The sequence below is a fragment of the Alosa alosa genome, chromosome 19 (assembly GCF_017589495.1).
Source record: "Alosa alosa isolate M-15738 ecotype Scorff River chromosome 19, AALO_Geno_1.1, whole genome shotgun sequence".
NCBI classification, from domain to species: Eukaryota; Metazoa; Chordata; class Actinopteri; order Clupeiformes; family Clupeidae; genus Alosa; species Alosa alosa.
In genome coordinates this window covers 25,106,761-25,131,760 of record NC_063207.1, presented here as the reverse complement: position 1 = coordinate 25,131,760, position 25,000 = coordinate 25,106,761, and the positions used below count along the sequence as shown (strand labels likewise).

Genomic DNA, 25,000 nt, shown 5'->3' with positions numbered 1-25,000 from the left:
CCCCAACCTCCATCTCCTCTCCAACAGCCTCCCTCCACCTCCCTCCCTCTCTCTTTCTCTCTCTCTCTGTCTCTCTCTCTCTCTCTCTCTCTCCCTCTCTCCACAGCCAGAGCTGACCACCTCGCTGATGGATGACTTCATCAGTGCTGGGCCAGACGGCCATGAATTAAAGACATGGATCAGAAGGAGGTGGGGGCACTGTGTGCTTGTGTGTGTGTGTGTTTTGGCTGTGTGTGCATGTGTGAGCGTGCATTTGAGTGTGTGTGTGTGTGTGTGTATTTGTGTGTGTGTGTGTTCTTATGTCCTTTAAGCTCATTCCATGTTAATGAAGCCCAGGAAATTACAGGGCTTTCGCCGTGTGTGCCCCGCTAACCTGCCAAAGGCCGCCGCCGCCTCTGTTTTGATGATGGCAGAGAAAAAGGCAAAGAGCAAGGAGATGGCGCATTGTTTTCTCTCTTCTTTCTCTCTTTCTCTCTCTCTCTCTCTCTCCCTTCTTTTATGTTCCTTTCATTTATTAAAGCCATAAACCTTTTTTTCCAATTATAATAAAAGAGGCTCCCTAGCTATCTGTGTGGTACGTTTTTAAATATTAAATGACTGTTGGTCTGCGAATGCTGCACTTAAAAATGGCCCCAGTGGTGTCTCACTACAACCTCTATGGCTTGTGCTGTATCAACAAACTCCCCAAGTGTTGCGTGTGCCATTTCAAAGTTTCATCCCTTCCAATTGATTTGAATCTTGTTTGTTTCTCTTGTCTCGGATTTCTTTTAATCAAACTGACAAGAGGTTATTAATAATGATCGCAATCCAAATAAAAACAATCAAACGCCGGGGTGACATTTTAATATGTATTCTGCATACTGGGGGAGGAAGATTGGCACATTCTAAATATAGATCCAGCACTGTTAATAATATTACATTTACGCTTTCCATTAAAGCAATATTCAGATGGATGAGTTGCGTTGGGTATTATTGATGTGACTGATTTGAATATGACAAATATATAAATATGCCATTTCAATATTAGAGCAGTGATTGATGACTGATTACAAGGCTGCATATTACTGATGTGACAATGAGTTATTGTGAGAAGGGGAAAAAAGGAGTGTTTCTGACATTTTGGATATTTTAAATATTTAGATTCTACGGTTAATGAAATCATTGTTTTCAGAATCACAAATCAGCTGTGAGTGAAGTCGACGCTAACACTGCTGCAGGCTTTTGCTTTGAAGGTCTGGCTTTAAATGATACCCACAAGACAAGCATATCTTAAGATCTAGAAAGAAAAACATTGTTTGGGCTTAAAGAGCAAGGTTTGGCGCTTTGCATTCCCCTTTCACTGCAACTCTTTGTGTGTTTGTGTTTGTTGGGGGGCTGGAGGTTGTGTGGAGGTGGAGGGGAGGCAGTGTGTGTGTGTGTGTGGTGGGGGGGTGTTTTGTGTTTTATTTTCCTAGGGACCAAGCTGCTTCCTGACAACAGGAAGAAAACGAACAAGAATGCAACATGACTCAATGACTCAACCTGCCAGCAGGGCAACCTCAGCCTGCTCCCAAAAACACACAAAGAGATGCACACACACACACACACACACACACACACACACACACACACACACACACACACAGACACACACAGACACACACACACGCACGTGCACACACACAATACACATATACACACAGACACACAATGTCACATTCACACAATTATGTACAAATACGGTATAGTACGTCAGCGTCAATAAAAGAAGATATGTGCTTTTACACACACGCCCCCTCAATGTGTACAGGGATTCATGCCAGCAGTAATCCCACACACTAGCTCTGTCTCTCCCTTTCTCTCTGTCTCTCTCTCTCTCTTTCTCACACACACACACACACACACACACACATACCTTTCAGTCCCTTCCAGCACACATTAAGCACACACATATCCACAAAGATACACACACTCACACATACACAAGGCAGCTGGCAAAATCATCTTTCCTGGAAGCTGCAGCACTCTGGCGGACAACAGAGCCACAATTACAGCGTCAGGGCAGGACGCGCTCTGCTGTGTGGTGCTGCTTCCTTCAGAGGTAAAAACCGTTATCATTTCTCCCACTTCAAAGAGACCGCCCTGGCCCCCGCCAGCCATGCACAGCTCTCCCTCTCTCTCTCCCTTTCTCTCTTTCACTCACTTTCTTCCTCCCTCTTTCCCTCGGTCCCTGGCAGGACTCTCAGCTGCCCCTCTCAACAATCGCTGGCTGGCCTCCTGCTCTGGGCTGCTGGCCCGCAGCCAGTTGCCTGTTTGCTCGACACCATTAATTTATGTTCACTGGAGATGGTGCAAGGTTCGAGAGCAACTTGGGCTATCAATCCGCCTGCCAAGCTAACTGTTGCCCTGCAAAATGAGGGAAAGCCATCTCGGGAAAGGGGGGGGGCTTTTGGTTGGTGGATGTGAGCTATGGGGGTGTCAGCAAATCAGGGTATTTTTTTTTTTTTTTTTTGAGGGGTGTGAGCCAGCAGGAACCATTCCAAGTGGAGACGTCTGAAGAAAGATGTCTCCGTGAAGTGGTCTCCTATGCGCCTTTTTTTCATAAGGGCAACCTATCTCCGTCTACCTATTGCCTTCACCTATCAAAGTGAGTTATACTTTCCTAATGATGATTTCACGCCCAGGCAGTAAAAACTTGGAGAGCCTCTGCAGCAGGGGCTAATATAAGAAAGGGGGAACATGCACTGAGAATGTACTCTGAACTGTGGGCCAACACCTTTTTTGGTAGCGACTAAAGCCTGCGGTGTTGCCAGACGCCAGCCGTGGCATCCAGTGCACTGCGATGTTCAGCCAGGCTGTGAGCCTGACCCCACACTCTGGCAGAACCATCGGCAGGCTACAGCCCGGAGCAAGGGTGCACGTGATGGGTGCACTGGTAGGTGTGTGTGTGTGGTGTGTGTGTGTGTGTGTGTGTCTGTCTGTCTGTGTGTGTGTGAGGTTAGAAACTTTGTGACGCTGGGACAAAAGCCCCCTCTCACTCCTTCTCCTTTGTTTTTTTCCCTCATGTCTGTTTCATCCTTCAGACCTGGGCTCAGATGTGGCCCGCAGCCATAGAGATGAGACTGTTTAATCATCAGATCGAGTTCATGGCTTCTCTTTCCACCGTGGCCGCCTTGCTGCTTTCAAGGGGAGGAATCTGATCTCTGTGTCCTCGCTCAGGAGGGGTAGGGTGGGTACGAAGGGGGATGTGTGTGTGTGTGTGTGTGTGTGTGGAGCGCCTTTCTCTTACAGAGGGCCCGCTGGCGATCCACCGCATACTCAACTCAGCTTAGTCTCAACAAGCCGGCTTCTGCTCCCTCTCTCCTCTCGTCTACATGGTTTCAGCTCTATAAGCTGGGCCCTACAGGGCAGGAATTTGGTCTTTGGTCTTTTTTTTCCTCCCCTCTTCTTTGAAAAAACGAGGTCCCTCACTTTGTTCTGGTGACCAGTTACTCTACATCACAGCGCATGCTAACCGCTAGCTGTCAGCACAGACAACACACGCAGAAGTTGCATTCTGGGAGAGCTGAGCAGGAGCTGAGCAGAACACACAGCAGGGCCATCTGAATTACAATTGAGAGTTTACAGGCCAATAAATGAGGTGAGGGATGAGAGTGGTCAATTGTTCAGAATTGCAGTCAAAGTCAGGCCAGGGATGCATAAGTGAAAGGGAATAGCCCCTCCTTCCCTGCATTTGGGGGTGTTGTAACTTGGCCACTTGGCCGTATTGCCCGCCATAAAGTCATCTATAGTGCATTTTGGAGCTAAATTTGGGCTAGTACCCTAGATAAACAGCAACACTAATTTAATGGCCTGCACACACGTCGTAAAGGACTGGACTATACAAACCAAATGGGACATGTCTGCCATGAGTAGACTGTGACTACTCAGACAGACAGACAGACAGACAGACAGAGAGACAGACAGACAGACAGCAGAGGAGGGAGATAAAGGAGAGCTATGGCAACTGATCAGGCAGAGAAAACCAGCTGGCAAAGCCACGGGGGAGTGGACAATGCTGAAGCCATCACCCTGGGATAAAACAATAATGCAATTTGGCGACAAATGCCGAGAAGGAAAGGGCAACGACGCATACAGCACGGCCCCTCTCACAGTCCTGCGGTGAGGCGGAGCACTTCGTCACAGAACAGCAGCGTCTCCTCTGCCTTCCGCCTGTGTCTGAGAGGCCTTGATTGGGCTTGATGGCAGTCATGAGCAGTGGACCCCAAACCTCACATGGCACATTCATTAGACCATTAGGCATCTAACTACCTCTGAAATACTCCCGCACATTATCTACCCCTCCCCTGTTCCCCTCACACACTCGCGCCCCCAGGGCTCAAACTTCTCTGTGCCGCACTTTAATATATTTTGTCTGTATTGAGGAGGGGGGAAAAGGGAGGATATTACATAGTAGTGATTAGAGTGGGACTGGAATCCCCCTCTTCCAGGCCGTTGACAATGCAAGAAAAAACAGTGTCGCCCAACTTGCAGACGGCAGAGGCACTTGACTTGGCCTCTCTATGTCTCTCTGTTTGTGAAGGCTAAAAGGGCTGGATTATTTCCCATGATGTCTCTTTCATTGTTGTGGGCGGATCGTGCTTAACTTAAAGGCTTCTAACAGACTGAGAATGAGCCTGATCTTGGGTCTTGGCACAGGTTAATTTATGGATAAAAAGCCGTTTGTTCTGCCGGCTAAGCTCCGCCGAAAGAAGTGCCTCTCGACAGCACTCTCATTTCTGAAGTGCTAAGCTAATGAGCGGGAGTTCTAGCAAACATAAATAGGACCTCTTTTCTCCCTCCCAGAGCTGCAACTGCAGGAGGACAAACAAAGAAGGCCTAAGGCAAGGCTATAATGTCAAGAGTGGTTCACATTATAACAACAAATTCGCAAGAGACAGATTTCTTTAAGGTCAAAAATCAGAGCAAAAACAACTTGGAAATTTAGCCATTAGCGCGAGGGTGTAGAGTGGCTAAGCCTCTAAACAGCTGCAGGGGCCACTTCCTGTGGGTTAATGATGCTAAAAATGTAGAAGTCAACCATGTAGACCATTTAGCCAGCTCCCTCAGAGGACTAAACAATGTTTCAGTGGAGACCAAAGTGCATGGCTAAAGAAAACCAAACCTCTACCCGCACCGCGGGAAACTTCCATCTATGTGAGAGCGTGGAGATTTCAAGCCAAGAAAACAAGGAGGTGAACCACCAAAATTAACCGAGAGTTTATTCAAATGTACACGCTTGTGATCTCTCCGTGACGACAGACTAAAAGGGAGCCAAAACCCCAATCCCTCAACACCTCATACCTACAGTGTCTGTTTCTTTTGGAAATACATTCAGTCTTTGTGAAACACACGTCTTCCGCGAAGCGCTATTATCTCCGTGAGCGAATCAAGATCTCCTGTCACTGCCGAGCGCCCGCGCAGTCTATTGCTGTGAATTGACAAGCGCCCCAGGGACCAAGAGATACTTGATGTTCCAGAGACAAGATGCAAGGGGACTTCAAATGGCTCCAAGAGGTGCTGAGCAGGAGAGGAGTACCGTGGGGTTTTAAGCAGCGCAACGACGGCTGTCTTTAAGTGCATTCCAGCGAACCTCCTCTCTCCCCGTAGTGCTATTCTGCCCAATCCTGCCCCTAGGCTCACCGACCCCTGACCCCCTTGGCCCGCCTGACTATAGGCTCCTCGTTTGTTACTGGCTTTATCCACTGACAAAGCAGACAGGAAGTTGGCAGCAGCCCAACAGCCCCATGGGAGGATGACCATCAGCTAGCTCAGCTTACTGCTTATTAGAGGAGGGGTGGTAGAAGTGGGGGGGTGAGTGAGTGAGTAGTGAGGGCAGAATCAGTATCGTGGCTGACCTTTTTTTCAAGCCAACAGTTTTCCTAACTAATGAAATGCAAAAAAAAAAGAAAGAAAAGCCTGGCAGCCACGGACGTCCTCTTCTCCCCAGCTAACCAGATCAGCAACGCGTGTTAGCGGCAATCAGGCGGGCATCCAGGGAAGTGGACTCCGGGGAGCGGGATTGAGTTTGAACACTGTGCGTCTCCTCTCTGGCAGAATACTCCAGCGAGCTCACTGCCATAGTGCATCACAGTCACTCTCAGTCCATAAAAACTCCCTAAATTAATGCTTGGTTTCTCCACTGTGCCCCCTCGTAAAGTTGATGAACATTTCAGTCTTAAATCTACTGGTGCATCTTTCATGATGGTCTGCTCACTCTCTCCTCTCTCTCTCTCTCTCTCTCTCTCTCTCTCTCTCTCTCTATCTCTCCCTCCCTCTCTCTCTCTCCTACTTCTGCTATAATCTTCTTTACATGGAAACCTCTCATTCTTGTCTTGAACCATGACTGAGAAAACAAAATGGGGGGAAAAAAAGAAAGGGACCCAGGATTCCTCTTTGACATTTTTTCTTTCGTTATTTTTCTTGATTGACCTCAGCCATAAACAAGAGGCCACATGCTCTCCATACTCTTGGCTATACACACACACACACACACACACACACACACACACACACACACACATGCAGCAGCAGATCAGAGCCCCATACTTAGTGGACTCCAGCAGGCTGGGAGTGCAAAGGAAGGTCATTAACCTCTAGGGCTAAAGCACAGGGCTGATGGCTCCCTGGCTCTGGGACTGTTGACAAGCGTCTGTGTTCTTTTCAACAACTCGTTGAGCCAGCACCCCCCACCTCCCTCCACACACACACACACACACACACACACACACACACACACACACACACACACACACACGACAGTGGCACCCCCTTCCCATCTCAGGAATGTAACACAACCGCTCGCTGAGGTAACCCTAGCCCCTCCCTCTCTCTCATGAACTGGACTGAAGGTGTAAGACAGCTGTTGTTTTTTTTCTCCTCTTCTCTCTCTATTGCTTTTTTTCCATTTCCATACCCTACTCTTGCACACACCCTGTGCAATAATTAATGAACCAGTTGAACTAAAGAGAGTAGACTTTGACCAGTCGAGCCATGCACACCTTTTCTTTTTTCCCTGTGAAGATACTTAGCGTGCGAACGAAGGAGAGTTTTGGTAATGGCAGTACTTCTCGACCATTAGCACGCACATGTCTCTCAGTCTTAATCTTAGATCTTGGGGCCTCTGAACGTAAGCTGCTGTCTCCTCCTGGATAGGGCTTTGGTGTTTTCTGTCTTCTTTCTGCAATATGCGCCCCCCCCCCCTCCCTGCCTCCCCTTCCCCACATTCCCCTGCTCCCCCTTTTATTTTCAACTCTCCCAGTGGCCGGGGGTTGAGGGGCCTGAGCGGCCTGGTGATTGATGGTAATGTCTCAGGAAGTCGTTTCTCTGACTGAGCCCTCCTGCCTTTCAGCGAGGCCGCCAGCAAGGTGAACAGATCACCGGCGACTTTTAACTCTCGGCTCTGCCCAAGTCCGCCCGGGTCTGAAGTCCCCTGGTTCAAACGCGGCGGTGAGGACAATGAGGCTAGTCACCAAACAGATGGAGAGAGACAGACAGACAGACTGGGAGAGAGAGACAGAGACGGAGAGAGAAGGACGATGGCTAATGACACAAGGGCGACTGTGGAGAGGAACGACAGTAGTTTTGGGGGGAATCAACAGGGGAATAAGGGGTTTGCTCCACCATGTTGTGGTTAAAACCCCAACAGCGGACATCTTGAAGCAGATTTGCAGATCACTCTAATTCAGGCTGTTCGGGATGGTTCTCTCCCGACTCCATTACTGTCAGTGGTTACAAGGTCCATTATAGCAATTACGATGCAGTTCTAACACTAGGAATGCTACGTGGTGGAATTGCTAACATCTGCCAGGCTTGTTCCATGTGTCAGAGGGTTGTCTTTGCTTAAACACACGTCTGTTACAGTCACACCCCAGCCTATTTTTCAGGAGGCACACTCTACATTTATTTACTTAATTCTACTCAAACTGTGCCTTAAAGAATCCCACTCTGTTTGAATCCAAATAACTTAAAATGATCCGTGAACAGCTCCCCTTCCCGTTTTCCATAAGCTTCATTACTTTTTAATATCTGTGCAGGAAGAGAGGAAAAATAGTGTGGAGATAATCAATGGTAGAGAGGCAGTAGGCCATTAATCTCCCCAAAGGATTCCATTTTAATATACACACTTGCATGGGCAAACAGGGGCTCTGCTGTGCACACGTGTCTGCCTGGATAGGTCACTTAATGAAACAGTGAGCTCTCCACTCTCCTCTGAGGATTTTTTCCCCTCAATGAAAAATGAGCACACTTCCAGTCTCTGCACATGGCCAGGAATGGACGGCAGTGTTACATTTAGTTCAGGGGAGGCTTGGAGTCAGGCCGGTCCCATGTGAGCGGGCCACACAATGAAAGCACAAGGCAGGAAATGGCAAGACCAGCGGAGCAAGTCCCCATGGAGATGTTATCAAGGATCCCTCTAATGTGAACAGGAGTTCGACCGATCGGTGAGATGGATATTCAAAGATGGAGAGCTCAGACATGGAAATGTGTAGAAAGCCATCGGCAGAAAGAGAAGGGAGAAAAGACACCTGGGCCGAACAAGAAGGTGGAGGTGATATGTTTTTGCGGCGTGGGCAGTGTGAGCTGACCCCTGGTCAGGGTGTCCTGTAACTGGAGCCCCACGCTGGTGCTCTGAGCCCCGGGTCTGAATGCGCTAAACAGCCACCTGAAGACAGGATTAGCTATTGTGACCCATCCCCGAAGGTAACAGAGACACACAGCAGGACCAGTGCACATGGAGGGCTGTAATGCACACTCCCACTGTTGCGGAACATACGTGAGGTGGATGTAAGGGCTGAACTGAGGTCAAGAAAGAAAGAGACTGTATGAAAGAGTGGGAGAAAGAATGAGATCAAAAGAACGACACAGTAAACAAAATCTACAGCAAGTCGTGGGGGCGTTGTGCAACCCAAACGGGACACCAGCGCGATGATCGCAAAGCATCAGCCTCGGTTAAGTTTGTTACAATTCATTTTTTTTGTAACACGAGACAAAAAAGCATGGCTAAGAGGATTGCGGGTTGAGGGATAGGGTGACATGCAAGCCCTCGAGGTGGTAGAGATTTGTGCCTCTATGGAAATCAGCTCCTGTCACCGCGCGCATGATTCACCCCTGCAAGAGCGTGTAGCTCTGTGACGAATGAGCAGCGCTTCATTTGCCAGTGAATATGCGGGTTGCTGGCCCTCTAAACCTCCTTTGAACTTGTAATTGCCGCTGGTTTTAAATAATGAACACTAAGGGAGGGAGATTCGGAAAAACTGTGGATAATTGCAGGTTTTTCCCCCCTTTTCTCTACTTTGCGCTGGAAGAAGAGGAAGAGGAGGAGGAAGAGAAGACAGGGGAGGAGGCTCTGGCTGGCGAGCCGCGTGGTGTCGCGCCAGGCCTCTTTATCTAAATAATTGTAGCGGCTCGGTTTATGGGGGCTTTAGCGAGGGTTTTTTTGTGTGCAAGATGTAGCAGCCCTGGGGATTTGAGCGGGTAGGGGGGTGGGGGTGACTAGTGCGTTCCCGATCAATATTCGCACAAGATTCACATCTGGAGCCAAAGCCTGCCCCGGTTAGATTTGGATTTATTTTTTATTTCTTTTTATTTGATTTTCTCTCTCTTCGTTCTTTCTCTTTTCTATCATATGCACTCATCTGTGCTAGCCTCACATGCTCTCACGAAATGCGGTCACACAGACCTTGCTTCAAAGCTAGAGCTTCACAACAAATGGCACGCGCACACACACACACACACACACACACACACACACACACTGGTGTTGGTTGGTTGAATTCATGCTTTCTGTGTGTGTCTCACACAAAGCATCGCAGGATATCCTGGTGCACTGTGGGGTTGGGCTGGTCCAACATACCATCAAAGTGGGTGGCTGAGAGGGAAACCACAGCCAATTTGGCCACTCTGCCTCTGTGTTTGATAGTGTATACTAGATTGACAGATAGTGTACTCTGCGCGGAGATATGATATCGTGTGCCATGGCAGGTCTCCAGTGACACGGTTAAGTAATAGTGCAGGCAGAGTAGACGGGACCCAGAGGGGAGAGAGGTGTGGGGAATACTGGGAACCCCACCGTGCAGACATTCATCTCTGGAATAAGCTGAGAGAAACAAAAGGCAGAGAAAAAAAAAAGGGGAAGGTTGGGTGAGTGGTTGTGTTGGGGGGCGACTGGGAGAGCCTGAGAGAGAGCGAGAGAGAGAGAGAGAGGAAAAGAACAAAATCGCACAACAACAAAATGGCAGAAGTGGGATTTGCTGGAGCCAAAGTCCCATGACAAACCAAACAGAGAAACAGAGTCTGTTTTTGATTTCTGCTCAGTGCACCGCCACCCCCAACCTCCTCCCTCACCCCCCACCAACCACCCCACACCCCACCCCCAACCCCACCAACAAACACCCCTTCCCCTGTCCACCCCAAACCTAGCCCCTGCTACTTCCACGTCTGTGCTGTTTCTTTTTCTCCCTGCATTTCCCTTCTCCTGGTGTGAGATGAATATCAAAGGGCCTGGGCTGTTTGTAGGCCTCCAGCACATCAGGCCATCTCCCTGGGATGGTCTCAGATCCTGCGTCACAGTGCCAAGGCCCCTGATTAATGGGCAGGCGAGCACACGGCCTACACCGCTCTCTTCCCAGAACCCCCTCTGGCATGGCATGAGGAAAACCAGGAGGAGGGGAGAGACGGGGGGTAAGGGCGGAGAGCAGAGGGAGAGGAGGAGGAGGAGAGAGGAGGGAATAGGAGGAGAGAGGAGGAGGTGTGGGAGTGTGATAGAATTGAGGCTAAGGGAAAAGCCACCCCCCGAGAAGCCTTAAACCACTCCTTACAGAACTCCTAACTGGACATGTCCACAACAACACGCCACACTGCCCTGGCAAACCCCTTACTCTCTCCCTCTCCCTCTCTCTCTCTCTCTCTCCCAGCTTTCTCTCAAGTACAGAGGATAGTCAGTTACATCACCACTCTATTTGCTGGAGCAGAAGGCTTCTTTTAGACTCTCTGGTGTTCCACCTAGCAGCAGTGAGGTTTCAGTGTTACAGGGGAGGCTTGGCAAGTGGTATATGAGTGTGTGTGTGTGTGTGTGTGTGTGTGGGGGCATGATGGCTGCTGCTGCCGGAGGAGCTGTGAGCCGGAGTTTATAAATCTGACCGTCTCGGCGGGAGCCTCCAGCTCTGTTTGGCTTCCCGGCGGGGTCACGGCACATGCAGTCACCTCTTACACAGCAGCGGCCAGGCTCTCTGTCTGCCCTCTTCCCCTCTCTCCTCTCATCCCCGCCCTCTATTAAAAACAACAACAAGCGGGCCGTCCCACCCACATCATGGCTGTGACCGAGCGGCGGCTCACAGAAGAGTTAACGTTGGCGAGGTGGTGGGGGGTGAAGGAGACTCCATCAAGCCGAGAGATTTTTAAAAAACCTAGAATTCCACTCCTCCTTCCTCTGCCGCTAGGATTGGTGTGCGTGTGTGTGTGTGTGTGTGTGTGTGTGCACGCACGTTTGTGTGTTTTTCTGTGTTGGCTGCCTCTCTAGAGTCTCGCACCACTTAATCATCTCCAAACAGCGTGAACGTGCTGTAAACACACCTTTAGCAGGAGCACTCATTTCTGATAGTTCATTAAACAACAAGCGGTAAGATCTGAACAGCAGGGAGGATGGATATTTAAAGCCGAGAAAGGAAAGCTAGAGGAACAGAACAAGAAGTAGAAGCCCTTCACAATTGCCTGCATTTACAGGTGCTTGTACACTAATACACAAAGACGGCACATGCTCACATTTGCTGGAAAGGCGCCGCTTACTCTGAAACGCCGGACTTTACGAGTGAAGAGGCTAAAAATCCACAAATGCCAAAACAGATTCCGAGCGACAGCCCGTTTCCTCATGCCACCCACTCGTCTCCAAACCACACTCAAGCACATTTAAGTGGGCCCGACTAGTGCCAGGGTGGATCCGCCCTTTGAAGAGGAACTATGACAGATCGGGATTAAAGGCCACAGCGACTCGATCTGATGTTTCGCTGTGAAACAATTCATGGCTATTACGTCCTAAAGCTTCAGGAGCTGCTCTTGGGGAGCGATGGCAGTGTGCAGGCTGTAAACAGGGCTTTGTCAATCATAACTCCTCGACACACATACTTTACAGGGAATTACTGTGAAGGCTTTGACATGCAACGCAATGGTTGATGTGGCTTCTCATATAATTATATAGCCCGAAAGAAAAGGAGGGTTACTTGATACGGGCTTCTTAGCTTACAGCGTGCCTCTTTTGCCCTCCCAGTCATTGTGGAAAGCCACTGTTATTCACATGAAATAGGATTGTTGTTCCTTGTTTAAAGGGATTGATAAAAGTAAGCTCTTTTATTTCTAAAGAGTTCTTGGTTCTGTTGTGAAGATGGCAAGAGTCCTTCACCAGCACTTGCGCTGGAGCCTGCTGGTGTTTACTGCTGGTTGTGGGAGGGAGTGAGAGAGGAAGTGAGAGCAGATGGCAGACAGGGATGACATGCATCCATGCTGCAGGGTCGCTGGGCAGCAGGCATTAGAACATGCGCCTCTGACAAAAGCCCTGACCAGGCCAGGCCAACCCCCCCCCCCACACTACCACACCCACCCACCCCCCTTCTCTCAGTAATTACCCAATAGTTCAGCGACTCCCAGAACACACAGCCAGTCGCTCACTCTGCCTGTGCCACAACCACTGCCAGTAATTCGGCCAGCTTAGTAAGCCCCTCATAACCAACTCATAAACACGTGTGTGTACATAATTATGCTCTTTTACTACGGAGCCGCAAACATAAACAATACCACATCCGCCACACACACACAGACAGACACACACGCAGGCAGAGGCTCGCACACAAACACACCGCTGTGGCGGCTGAACCAAGCTGTCGCCTGGGTTGCCACGGGTGACTGGAGAGCTGACTTCTGGGCTGGGAGGCAAACGAGCACATGACAGATTAGTGTGTGGGCCTCCTTCAGCCCTGAACCCTGCTGACCTCCTGGCGAAAAAACCTTCCAACCCCCCCGACTCCCACCTCCCCCACTGGCAGAGCCACACAAAACAACCTCGCTGGGGCCGAAATGAAACCGCCGCCCCATGAATGCCCGAGAATATTACCAAACACAGCAAGGCTGGAGACATTCTGCCGTGGACCAAAAACAAGAGCTGTGGAGAGCAGCGGAGAGACCTTTTCTAAACACATGGAGGGCAGAAATATGACATGAGGGTGCAGTTGGGGGGGAGACACATGTTAGGAGATGGTCTGCAACCAAACAGGGGCATGCGAGACCAGGCAGAAGCCGTGTGTGTATCAAACTGTTAGCAGATGTGCTCTACTAGCCTAATAGCAGTGGAGATGGAACAATACACACGGATTAGAGGCCAGCACACGGCCTGGACAGAGCAGGGCAAATGTTTAGTCTACTCAAACAAGGCAGGTGTCTTCTGGGGCTGACGGCAAACTTGTTTACCTAAGGCCGCAAACATCCGCTCCCCTGGACAAACCTAATTTATTTCGGTTTTATTCATTTATTTTTATTTTTAAAGAACAAGGAACCTTAAGATACTTTCTCTCTCTCTCTTTCACTTTCTCTCTCTTCCCCTCCCTCTCTCTTGCGCTCTGTCTCTAAGGGATTGACCTAGAGCTGACATCCTGTTATCAAGGAGACTAATGTGTCAGTGGAAGCGGCGAGCGGTCACTGGCGTCCATCTCCCGCGGTGTCTGCCCAGTGCTAATGATGTTTGAGGTGAGACCCGCTCATCTGCTCACGGACCATCATCTCCATTACCCTTCCACTGCAACCACAGGCTCGCCAAGCTCTCGGCTCCGCCACTTAGGGCTGGTTAGCTGCGGCCGCTTTGGCTAATGACACATAAAAAGGGGACAGGACAGGAACATACTTTCATTCAGAGGCTTATGGCTCCTGGAAAATAGCATTTTAAAAATGTCACAGCTCCCACCCTCAGTAATACCTTCGCCGAGCGTGTAATGTCATAAATTGATTGGCGGAAACTGTGGAAGTGAAAGCAATGGGCCTTAATTGTTAGCCGTGGGGCGCTCTGGTCTCGGAATGCTACCTCATCGTTTGCTCATAAGTAGCACGTGTTAGCGCGTTATGTGGCGCTCTCTCGCTCTCTTTCGTTTTCAAGGCCTCTGAAAAAAGGGTATAAGGGATATATCACTTCCTTTTCAATGAGCCCCAGGGAGCAATACACCTGGCTGGGGACTTTCACAACTCTGCCCCCCTCCCCGAGCGGCCCAGGCCTCGTGGCGAACCTGAGAGGTCTGATGTCTGAAAAAAAAAAAAAAAATCTAAGAGCTACCTTCCCTCAACGCTACCCTCCATCCCCCACCTCCCAACACCACCCCCACCTCCACCCCACTCGAGCCTCACCCAGTCTCGGCCCAGGCCTCCTCAAAGGGGCCTATTTATTTGGCTTTGGTGTTTGAAGCCGTGCGTCAGTGAAAAGGCCCGAGCCGAGGGCCTGGAGAGGTATCTTTGTATCTGAGTGCTTCCTGTTTTCATTGCAGGGGCCGACCCCGGTCTTGGCAGAAGCGAGCAGGGGGTTATGGTGCAGGGAAGCCGGGGGCGCCAAGAGGCTAATTGAGAGAACCAGGGGTTTGTCTTCAGCAAATGATGAGGCAACCTTCAGCACCCCCCTCAACTAACCCCCCTCCCTCAGCAAAAGGCTGAGTGAGGAGTTCACGTGACCACCTCCAAAGCCCTTATCACCCATCTGTCTCCTCTCCGTTGCCTTTCTCTATCCCTCTCTCCCTCCATACCATTCCACTAGGTCCGAGCACAAACATCCACGGCACACTGAAGTTTACCTTTCTGATAACATAAGCTCCCAGTAGTATAGAAAAGCTTATACCAACAGTCTGGGATTTCCCTGGCTACTAATGGGGCTGGAAGACGTCCAGAAAATCCAGAGAGGAACGAAGAGGCCGTCTCGGGCCCGCCGGTGCCAGGCTCGGGTCAGCTGATCTGCGCAGCGCTCTGCCAATTATGCGCGGGCATTAAGTGACGCCAGGGTCAAACGTCATGCGTGCTGTATGGGAACCCCTTTCAGCGGGGCACACAAACAGACTATATCAATGGCTGCATAGTCACATGTAGTCACGTCCAGCTCTCCCTCTCAGACTGCTGGTAGATGCCAACTGGGGCCAGATCTTCTTTCCCCTGAAGACAATGGCATCGTCAAGAAAGGCGCTCGGAGATTTCTCCCAGGGAAAGTGTGAGGTCAGCATGAGCAGGGGACGGGGGCAGAGGGGAGGGGGGGCCAAGGGTTTTTCTACATTATGCTCAATCCAAAAGCCAACAATTGTTACTGTTGGCCCTGTGTTGTTTTTTTTTCTGTGTGTAAGGGAAAGACGAGATGGTGGTGGTTGGGAGGTTGGTTGGTTGGGGTGGGGAGTGTGTGTGTGTGTGTGTGTGGGGGGGGGGGGGGGGGTTCTTTTGAGCCTTTCAGAATAGGTGACAATGGCTGGATGTTGAGAACATATGTAGGGAGACCCCCGCGGCTCTGGGGACGAGAAGCGCAGTGCGGCGGCCGCGGCATTTGAGCCCTGCTCCTTTTCAGCGCTCCTCGGGGCTAATGAATGAGGCCAGTGGCAGAATGCTGCAATAGGCCATTCAGGGGCCAAAGGCTCAGAGAATTCACCCCCCCACCCCCCCCCCCCCCTCCACAAACGCATCCCGCAAAATGGAAAATGCGTTTGCTTCACAAATTAAAATAAAAGGGGATGTGTGAACGCTGTGTGTGTGTGTGTGTGTGTGTGTGTGTGTGTGTGTGTGTGTGTGTGTGTGTGTGTGTGTGTGTGTGTGAGGGGCTGTATAGTGGAGTACAAGTGAGTAGTGGGGGATAATTCAATTAGGCTTCTTTTTTTTCAGAGCAAATCTATGTAAAGGTGGGTTAAATGGGGGGGATTATTGCTTGTACAAGTCCGGCCTGGCCTTTGCACAAAAGGGACAAATTAAGATTTGAGAAAACATCTAAAAGCAGGAGAGGCACTAAAGAACGGGGAAAGTGGGGGTTTTGAAAGCTGTAGTGCTTCTATGAATAAAAAAAAAACCAAACGCCTGAAAAACTCCTCCTGCACAGAAGCAACTGGACTCTTTTCTCTCTCTCTCTCTCTCTCTCTCTCTCTCTCTCTCTCTCTCTCTCTCTCTCTCTCTCTCTCTTTTCTCTCTCTTTCTCATTCTCGTTTTCTCTCCTACTCTCTTGCTTTCAATGCAATTTTAAAACAATTCTAAAGAAAATGGGTGGAAAGGGATGTGTGGAGGCCCAGTGAATCGCTGAGGCTGTGTGGTGGTGGGGGAGCGCTTGAACTGTGAGAGGCCTTATGATGGGCATTCCTCCAGTCTCCAGGAAAGACGCCTAATGATCCTCCAATAAAGGGAGACATTTTCTACTTGGTATGAGCCAAGTAAATTAACCAGGAGGCGTGTGTGTGTGTGTGTGTGTATGTGTGTGTATTCGTGTGTGTGTGAAAAAAAATAACCGCCATGGTAGGTGGCTCTGTGGAGGCCTCTAAATTTGAGATTTTTTTTCTCTACTCCTTTCTTTCACCTCTCTCTCACTTTCTCTCTCACACACTCACACACAAGCACACACACACGCACACTAGCACACACAAGCACACACACACGCACACTAGCACACACATGCACACACGCAAGCACCAATCAGTGGTCTGATTTCAACTCTGAGCTGGGAAAAAGAGACATGAAGAAAAGGCAGAGAAGGGAAAACAGCACCCAGTCTTTCCCTATTTCTTTCTGTCTATACTCTTCTGCTTATCTCTCTCTCTCTCTCTCTCTCTCTCTCTCTCTCTCTCTCTCTCTCTCTCTCTCTCTCACTCTTTTTCCACCTCACACACTACCTCGACTTGCCTCCCAAATTAAGCCCGTTTTTGCAGGTTCTGCTCGAGCTCCAGCCAAGGAGATGTAGCCTGCAAACAGCTGTGAAGTCATTTTGATAATGATGGGAATAATAAGCACATGGCAAGGTTCAGGGTGCAGGCTGTTACAGCTCCAGTGCTCCTGAATAGATAAAAGTGATTAAACCCCTCCCGATTATCCCTAACCAATATGTAATGGATTTGCAGCCCTTTCAATTAGGCCGCATTTGCCAGGGCCCTCATTATTTTGTCTTTGGTTAGGTAATCAGGCCCAGGGCAGAGCTACGCCACGGGAGCGGCTTTGGGCAGGCTGGGCGCCGGGCTACCTGACCTTCTTAAGAGCACGGATCACTGGGGTGGCTTCCCTCGCTTTCAGCCCCCACTTGGTACATCCCCCCTCCGGCATGCCTCTCTCTCTCTCTCTATCTCCTCTCTCTCTCTCTTTCCCTCTCCCTCTTTCTCTCTCTCTCTCTCTCTGTCTCTGACTCTAGATATCTGTCTGCTTCTGTGTAAGGCTTCCTCTTCCACGTTCACATCTCCATCCAGAGCGGCCGCGTACTGAGGAGACGGCCCGGATGGCCACCTCCCGGCTGCAATCTGACCCTCCGCATCCAAATCAATACATCCCCGGGCGACTGAGAATGTCCTGACATCAGAGAGGGCAATGGAACACAACAACCCCCTCCCACACACACACTCTGTGGCACACCCCCACCATAGACACACACACACACACACACACACCCCCCCCTCGTTATGGCTGAGTGACTCCAACACACTCACCCCACTGCACTGCCCTCTCTTCTTTGCTGACTCCTGACCCACTGAAGCATCACAGGGACCCTCCCCACTCATACACACCCATAGTCACACACACACACACACACACACACACACACACACACACACACACACACATATGGCATGCACATGAATGCATACTCACGCACATACACACACACACACTCACACTCTTGGGGACGCATTTGAACACCCAAAGCCCAGCCTGCACCCGCACTTAGAGACACTCGATCTGGTTTGATGCACGGTTGCCTGACGTGGCTTCATATTTCATTCTGTACATCCCCTTGTCTGTGGGTTTAGGTTTCTGAATGTACAGTTGTCAGATGTGATATGCTTTGCCTTCACCGAGGGAGGAGAGGAAGCAAACAGTATCACAGAGGCGGGCAAGTCAAACACAAGCCTCCTCCAGCTTCAATGCCACACAGGATATTTTGAAGCTCCCTGAATATGAATATTAAAAAAATGTAGCAGAAAAGACAGACAGCTATGGGGAGCTTCCGGGATCATCCGAACAAAAAGGGTTGTTCCTGACTGTTTTACAAAGAAGTGGCATCAAATGTTCATGAGACGCTGCACTTTGAGCCGCGCTCTGGCGAATCGACGCGCCACTTTTGACTAGCGCTTTTAACTCGTTCACCAAGTTCTGTAAGTCTTTTTAAACTACATCTTGTCTTTTATTTTCTAAAAGTGAACCAAGTAGAGATGAACACAACACCTTGCATAGCCCCATCAGAACACTGCCACATAGAGCATCTGCAATGCTGTGTGATACTACATCATTTACAACAATGTGCCCTTCATTGGGAGCTAACCCATGTACATAACCAGTCATCTTAGCCTGGAAGCTGACAAATGATCGATGCCTGTCAATGGCATGATCAAAAACTCGAAACTCCGGTAATGGAATGGATGATCCTTGGATTTATGGAGGCCAAAATTAGAAGGGGTGTGTGTATGCTTACTCACTGTGTGCTGCGTGTGGGTGTGTGTGTGTGTTGGTGAGAGATAGACAAATAGACACATGAAAGCAGGGGAGGGAGAGAGGGAGGGAGGGAGAGAGAAGAGGAGAGAAGAGGAGAGAAGACTTGCAACTCACCGTGAGGTGCTGGAAGAGCCATGCCCGCATGATGTTGGTGGCCACCTTGGGGAAGATGCCCCGCTTTTTCTGCCTCTTCTTGTCTTTGTCCGGGTCATCGTCGTCACCTGTGCCGGGCGAGGCCACGCTGTTGTCTAAGCCGTCTCCTGAGCGAAACGAGGGGACTTTAGACGCAGGACACACACATAACACGCACACACACACACACATACACATACATACACACGCACACACACACACACAAGAAAAGCTGCTACCCACACAACTGGTATCTTTCAAACACCAAAAACACATTGCACCAACTTCAGTGACTGTTGTACATTATAATAATACTCATAGTTTTATACATTGTAAAAATTGCTTATTGGCAACATGTTCAAAACAGTACTGGCTCAGAAAGGCTTGGTATTTATCTTTGCTCATGTTTTTTTATAGATGTAGGGGGGAGAGAACGGGATACAGAGGTGAAAGACGAGGGTTGAACCGGTTCTACTCTCAAGGAGCAAGGTAGGTCGGGCTTGTGTCATTAACTCAATTTGATTTGCCAACTTGACGTAACGGAATAACTTGTTTTGAGAGAGATGGCCACGTCACAGAGAGAGAGAGAGAGAGAGAGAGAGAGAAAGAAATGCAAACCCAACGAGTTTGAGCGAAACCCAAAAAAGCAAATAGACTCACAGGCATAGACAAATACACACGGCTTAGTGAATACTGGGCTAACACAATTGAGCAGGGTGTGTGAATTAGAGTGGGATATGAGTCGAGTTGGCTCATTGTTGCACTCCGATGCACATAATGGACCCACGTCTACCTCCTTCAACCCCCCCCCCGCCCCACGACACCCCCAGGAACACCCCCATACTCTTATGCCCCCCACACACACACACACCCCTTCCCCTTCGCCGTCTTCTCTACTCCCAGATTTGCATGACAGGGAAGTGCGGCTTCCCTTGCATTAATGTCCACTGGCCTTTGATATCAGGAGGGACCGGACGCATATCAAGGCAGGTTGCCTCCTTTTTATGCCCTCGGCTGGCGGCTTTGGGCCCTCTCCTCTCTCCCCGGCTCCACCATTAATTGTGCATTAGCAAAAATGATTTACTTTTAACAGTCATAGTTATTTTTTCTTGCCCCTGGGCAAAAATGCCTTGAAAGCCTTCCTTGAGGGCATCTAAATTATGTATCTGAAAAACTCCTCCACTAAGGCATTGCAGAGCCCCGACATTCTGGAAAATTCAGACTTGCATGTCTTCCTGTTTTTGGGGAGACATCAATCACAGGCACCTATACGAGCAATAATCTTGCATAAATATTTGAACTAATAACATTAAAAAGGAGCGGAAAGGAGAGGGATCCGACTGGTGGCGTAATCAAATGCAAAATAAATGAAGAATACAAGGACAGAACAAAGAGGCCTTCCCCCTCCTCTCCTCCTCTTTTCTTTCCCTCTCTCTCTCCCTCTACTTTTTTATTCCCTTGTTTTTTTCTCCCCTCTCCAGTTCTGTGTGTTGCCTCGACATCATTAGTGCAGAGGCAGCCCAGACAGAGAGTGAGAGAGGGAGAGAGAGAGAGAGATTGGGGAAAATGGAGAAGTGTGGACTTTGAGCTTCCCAGTCCTGGAGTTAAAGAAGCCGTCGCTCTTGTCTGAAGGACATGAGGGAATAAGGGACAGACAGGGGGCCCTGGCTGAGCGTGTGTGTTGTAATTGTAGACCGGGTCTTCATTAGCGCCAAATGCCGTAAATCCCACGCTAAGTAAAAGCCCTTGTTCGGGGGAAGCCTAAAACAATAAACTGGGAGCCTGGGCCGCAGCCCCTGCCTGACCGTAGAGGAGCTTCCTGAGAAACGCGACCCAGACACTCTGCTAATTCTCCAGTTTGCTTCTCGACTTCAATAATAATAACATCACGGGAACAGGGGGGGAAGGCTGTGGCTACTCTGTGTGTGTGTGTGTGTGTGTGTGTGTGTGTGTGTGTGTGTGTGTGTGGGGGTTGGGGGGCTTACGACGGGGGTCAGTGTTGTTTTGGTGGTGGTGGTGGTGGTGGTGGTGGTGCGGGGACAGGGTGGTGTAAAACACCAATGTTGTTGTTGTTGTTGTTGTTGTTGTTGTGGTGTTCCCATAATCCTCCGCCTACTGTTGGCCACCCAGCCGCAGCGTAGCGTGGAGGCCACGCCGGGGAGAGCTGAGCTGAGCAGAGCGGCTGGCTGAGTGGTTGAGGAGAGCCGTGGCCAAAAGGCTGGCAGATTAATTTTATTGACGTTTCCATTTTCACTGCAATGTGATAGCCTCCCCCTGGCCAGGGCCTGGGCGACCCGTGCGTATTTACAGACTGACCTGTCACTTCATTACCCCCATCCAGCACCCCCCACGTCCACCCCCCAACCCCCCTGTCCAGGCCAGCACTCTCGGCCTCCCCAGCAGGGTGAAACCAGACTCCTGGGCCTCTCTGCTCCCTTGCTCCCTCGCTCTCTCTCTCTCTCTCTCTCTCTCTCTCTCTCTCTCTCTCGTTTTCAGACTCATTTACTGTACACATAAGATGTGTGCACAGAGACGTGCAACGTACACAAACAATGTGAGCAAGTGAACAAGCTGTGCACATACAGGGAATATGCATAGTACAAAGTATGCACAGAAATGTGGATACATATACTCCAGACACACACACACACACACACACACACACACACACACACACACACACACACACACCACGAGACTCACAGAGCTTGTGAAGGCCAGACCAAAGAAGTGGAAATAATCAAAAAAATGATGGGCTGGATCAAATGAGCGAGAGAGAGAGAGGGAGAGAAAGAAAGAGAGAGAGACCAAAAGACAGAGACACAAAAAAAGGAAACAAAAAGAAAGAAAAGAAAAGGAGAGAGAGAAAAAAGAAAAGAAAAACTTGCTGAACCTCATTACATCTAAAGGAGCGCTGGTGATTTACATCCACCCCCACTCCTTTCTTAGGAGCCAGAGAAGGAGCGCTGCAGGGCAAACTGTCCCAAACGCTAATGGCTTCTGACTGCTCCCTGGCAACTCTGGCATTTTAACCTGTGTGGATGTGCACTCTGCAAAAAAAACAAAAAAAAACGAGGGGACGAGAGAGAAAGAGAAAGAAGGAGAGAGAGAGAGAGAGGAAAAGGGAGAAGGAGGGAGGGAGGAAGGGAAGGAGAGAGGGGAAGAGTCCCATCATCTGCCCGTGTGACACAGATGGGGGATGGCTATTAGGAGGCAGGCGAAAGGCCTCGGGGAGGAGAGGTGCTGGAGTGTAGCCCCGGGCACTTTTGGAAAAGCAGTGCCCTTGGAGGACGAAAAAAGACAGAGGGGAGAGAGAGAGAGAGTGGGAGAGACCCCATCCCTCCCTTCCCCCTTTCCTCTCTCTCCCTCTCTGTCTCCTTCTCTCACTCCCTCCATCCTTCTGTCTCTTGATTTAAAGTGCTCACAATGAAAGTATGCACGCGTTCTGTATGCATGGATGGGGACGAGAAGCCACCAGATTGCAGAGTGTAGGCGTGCTTGTGTGTGTGTGTGTGTGTGTGTGTGTGTGTGTGTGTGTGTGTGTGTGTGTGTGTGTGTGTGTGGGTGGGTGGGGGAGTAGGTTCTTATGTTAGGTCTGCAATAATAAGAAAACATAAATAATAAGAAAAACAAAAAAAAGTCAAACAAAAAATGGCTCCCCTCTTGCCAGTGGAGCTTTATTAAATATGCATTTGGAATATTTCCCAGTGCTGTAATGATTCTCCATGCTAGCACTCATTAAAAAGCCAGGCATGTCAGTAAATATCACATGCAGGAGCGATGTGCGTGGATAAGTCATATGTGTGTGTGTGTGTGTGTGTGTGTGTGTGTGTGTGTGTGTGTGTGTGTGTGTGTAGAGGGTTATATGTAGTATGCTGAGCCTCCACACACACACACACACACACACACACACACACACACACATACCGCCCCACTATGCTGATGAGGGGTACACAGTGTCCTACAGACTCCGCCGAAGGCCGCATGATGCAAATGACCTCAGGATACGAGTGTGTACGCTCCATGACTGGCGGGCATGGAGCACTCCGGGGCAGTGTTGAGGGACAATGCTAACGGCGCTAACACAGTGCGTCCTCAAACGAAATCGCTCGCGGAGCCACGCAACAGGGCCAGGAGCGAGAGGCATTCCCCCAACCCTGAACACTCTTTTGTCTGTGGTGGCGGATGAGGAGGGTGGAGGGGGATTGATGGGGATTCTCATCTGGCTAACATTACCATGCAAAAACGTCAATGCGTTTTGCAATCAAAACATGGTCAGATGCAAAAAAAAAAGATCTGAGAAAGAGACAGACACATACGGATACGCTAAACACACCCACTCACGCACATACCCACCACACACACACACACACACACACACACACACACACACACACACACACACACACACACACACACACAGCATACAGACAAAAAGTAAAGAGCTGAACACAACAGCGACTTCTTCACCCTGTTTGAGGATGTTTTTTTTCTTGCGCACACCCTCCTAGGAGGCCACACTTTTGTGCGTTGGGGAGTGACTTAGCAGCGGATTTGCGCTTTAGCGAGCCCGGGCGTTTGTTTCAGGGTAATGGAGCATGAATGTGCCGGCAGGGCCTTGCAGAGGCTGCTCTTAAAGTGACTAATTACAACAACCCCCCCCCCCACACACACACACACACACACACCAACACACATGCACACACACACACACACACACACACACACAGATTCCTCTGGCATACACCCCTCACACAGATATACACAAGCCCTCCCTTCTGGGGAAAGCTATTGAAGCATGTTCACCCCTCTTCTCTTAGACACAGAAGGGTGGCATGGGGAAAGTCAGCGTGGAGGTTGAAAATTACGGGGGAGAGAGTGAGTGGGGGGTAGAATGAGAGAGAGAGTGAGAGAGACAGAGAGAAAGGGGGAGAGAGAGAAAGGGAGAGGTGTTTGTAAGACGGGAGGTGAGCCCAGCACTGAGCAGTGACCCGGGGCTGCATCCACACACCCTCTTGGAGAGAACAAACAAGACCCACACACTCCAGCAGTCCATTCACTGCACGCTCGGACGGCACACACACACACACACACACACACACACACACACACACACACACGCACACACACGCACTCTCTCTCTCTCTCTCTCTCTCTCTCTCTCTCTCTCGCTCACACACACCAACCCCCTCTAGAAGAATTCGCTCAGAGAGACAGAGAGAGAGTAAAAAGGGAGAACAGAGGGGGATTTTAAGCCTCTCTTTTCCCTCCCTTTTCTCCTGAACTTTTCAGCCGGCAGAAGCAGCGTTTATCAGCATTCAGCTCCCTAAATGGCCGCCAGTGCAATGGAAGCTGCGGTGGTGTTGGGGGGGGTCTTTTCTTTTGTCCAACACTCCCCCCCTCACACACTCCCTTTACACCCCTATTATACACACACAAGGTTCACGCCTGAACTCTATACTACTGCCACCACATGTTCCTGATACACACGGCACCTCTATTCACACTTCAGGACAACCCTGACTCTCACACACACACACACACACACTCACACTCATGCACACACACACACACACATACACACACACATACACATTATGAGTAAGCGCAAATGTATAAACCAAATACAAAACGCTGGCCCTATTCCCTTAAGTATCCGACCCCTCGAATACACACTCAAAACTCAAGATGAATAAAAGTGAGTGCGGTTCACTCAAGCAGCGTGGCTGGGCTCTTTTTATGGTGATTATTTCCTGAGTACTGCTTAAAACAGTGGTGGCAGCCAGCACACCGGACCGTAAAAACAACAGCTTGGTAAACACCGAGCCCCACACACACCGCTCGCTCGCTGACAAATTGGGCGCGCGGCGTCGGGAGTCGTTAGCGGCTCGACGGAAACCTGCCGCTGCAATTACGCTCCTTGCCCCCCCCCCCCCACCCCTGTGCGCGTGCCAACATCAGGTGTTTTGCCGCCTTCTTGCCACCCTGAGTTGGAAAAGGCACAAGGGGACGGAGCATCCACCCGGGCTCCTCCTTCCTCTACCCCCTCTGCTTCCAGCGTGGAGTCAGATGCAGCCATCCAGCTGCTGCTCTGGGCTGCAAGCGCGTTACTATATGACCGAGTGCTTCCCAGTGTGTGCAGGGCTGTTGTTTTTTTGTTTTGTTCTCCCCC

General features: G+C 49.9%; 1 protein-coding gene across 10 annotated transcripts in view; it reads right to left on the bottom strand.

Annotated features, from left to right (window-relative positions):
- Positions 1–25,000, bottom strand: part of meis2a (Meis homeobox 2a) — an 88,689-nt gene that overhangs the window by 32,765 nt on the left and 30,924 nt on the right. For 6 of the 10 annotated variants that reach the window (XM_048227391.1, XM_048227392.1, XM_048227385.1 and 3 more), the window contains exon 8: positions 18,811–18,956. In XM_048227391.1, coding sequence (XP_048083348.1) covers positions 18,811–18,956 — 146 coding nt within the window. Of the gene's footprint in view, positions 1–18,810; positions 18,975–25,000 lie in introns of all 10 variants that reach the window. The other 4 variants (XM_048227383.1, XM_048227388.1, XM_048227384.1 and 1 more) reach the window with 2 other exon arrangements.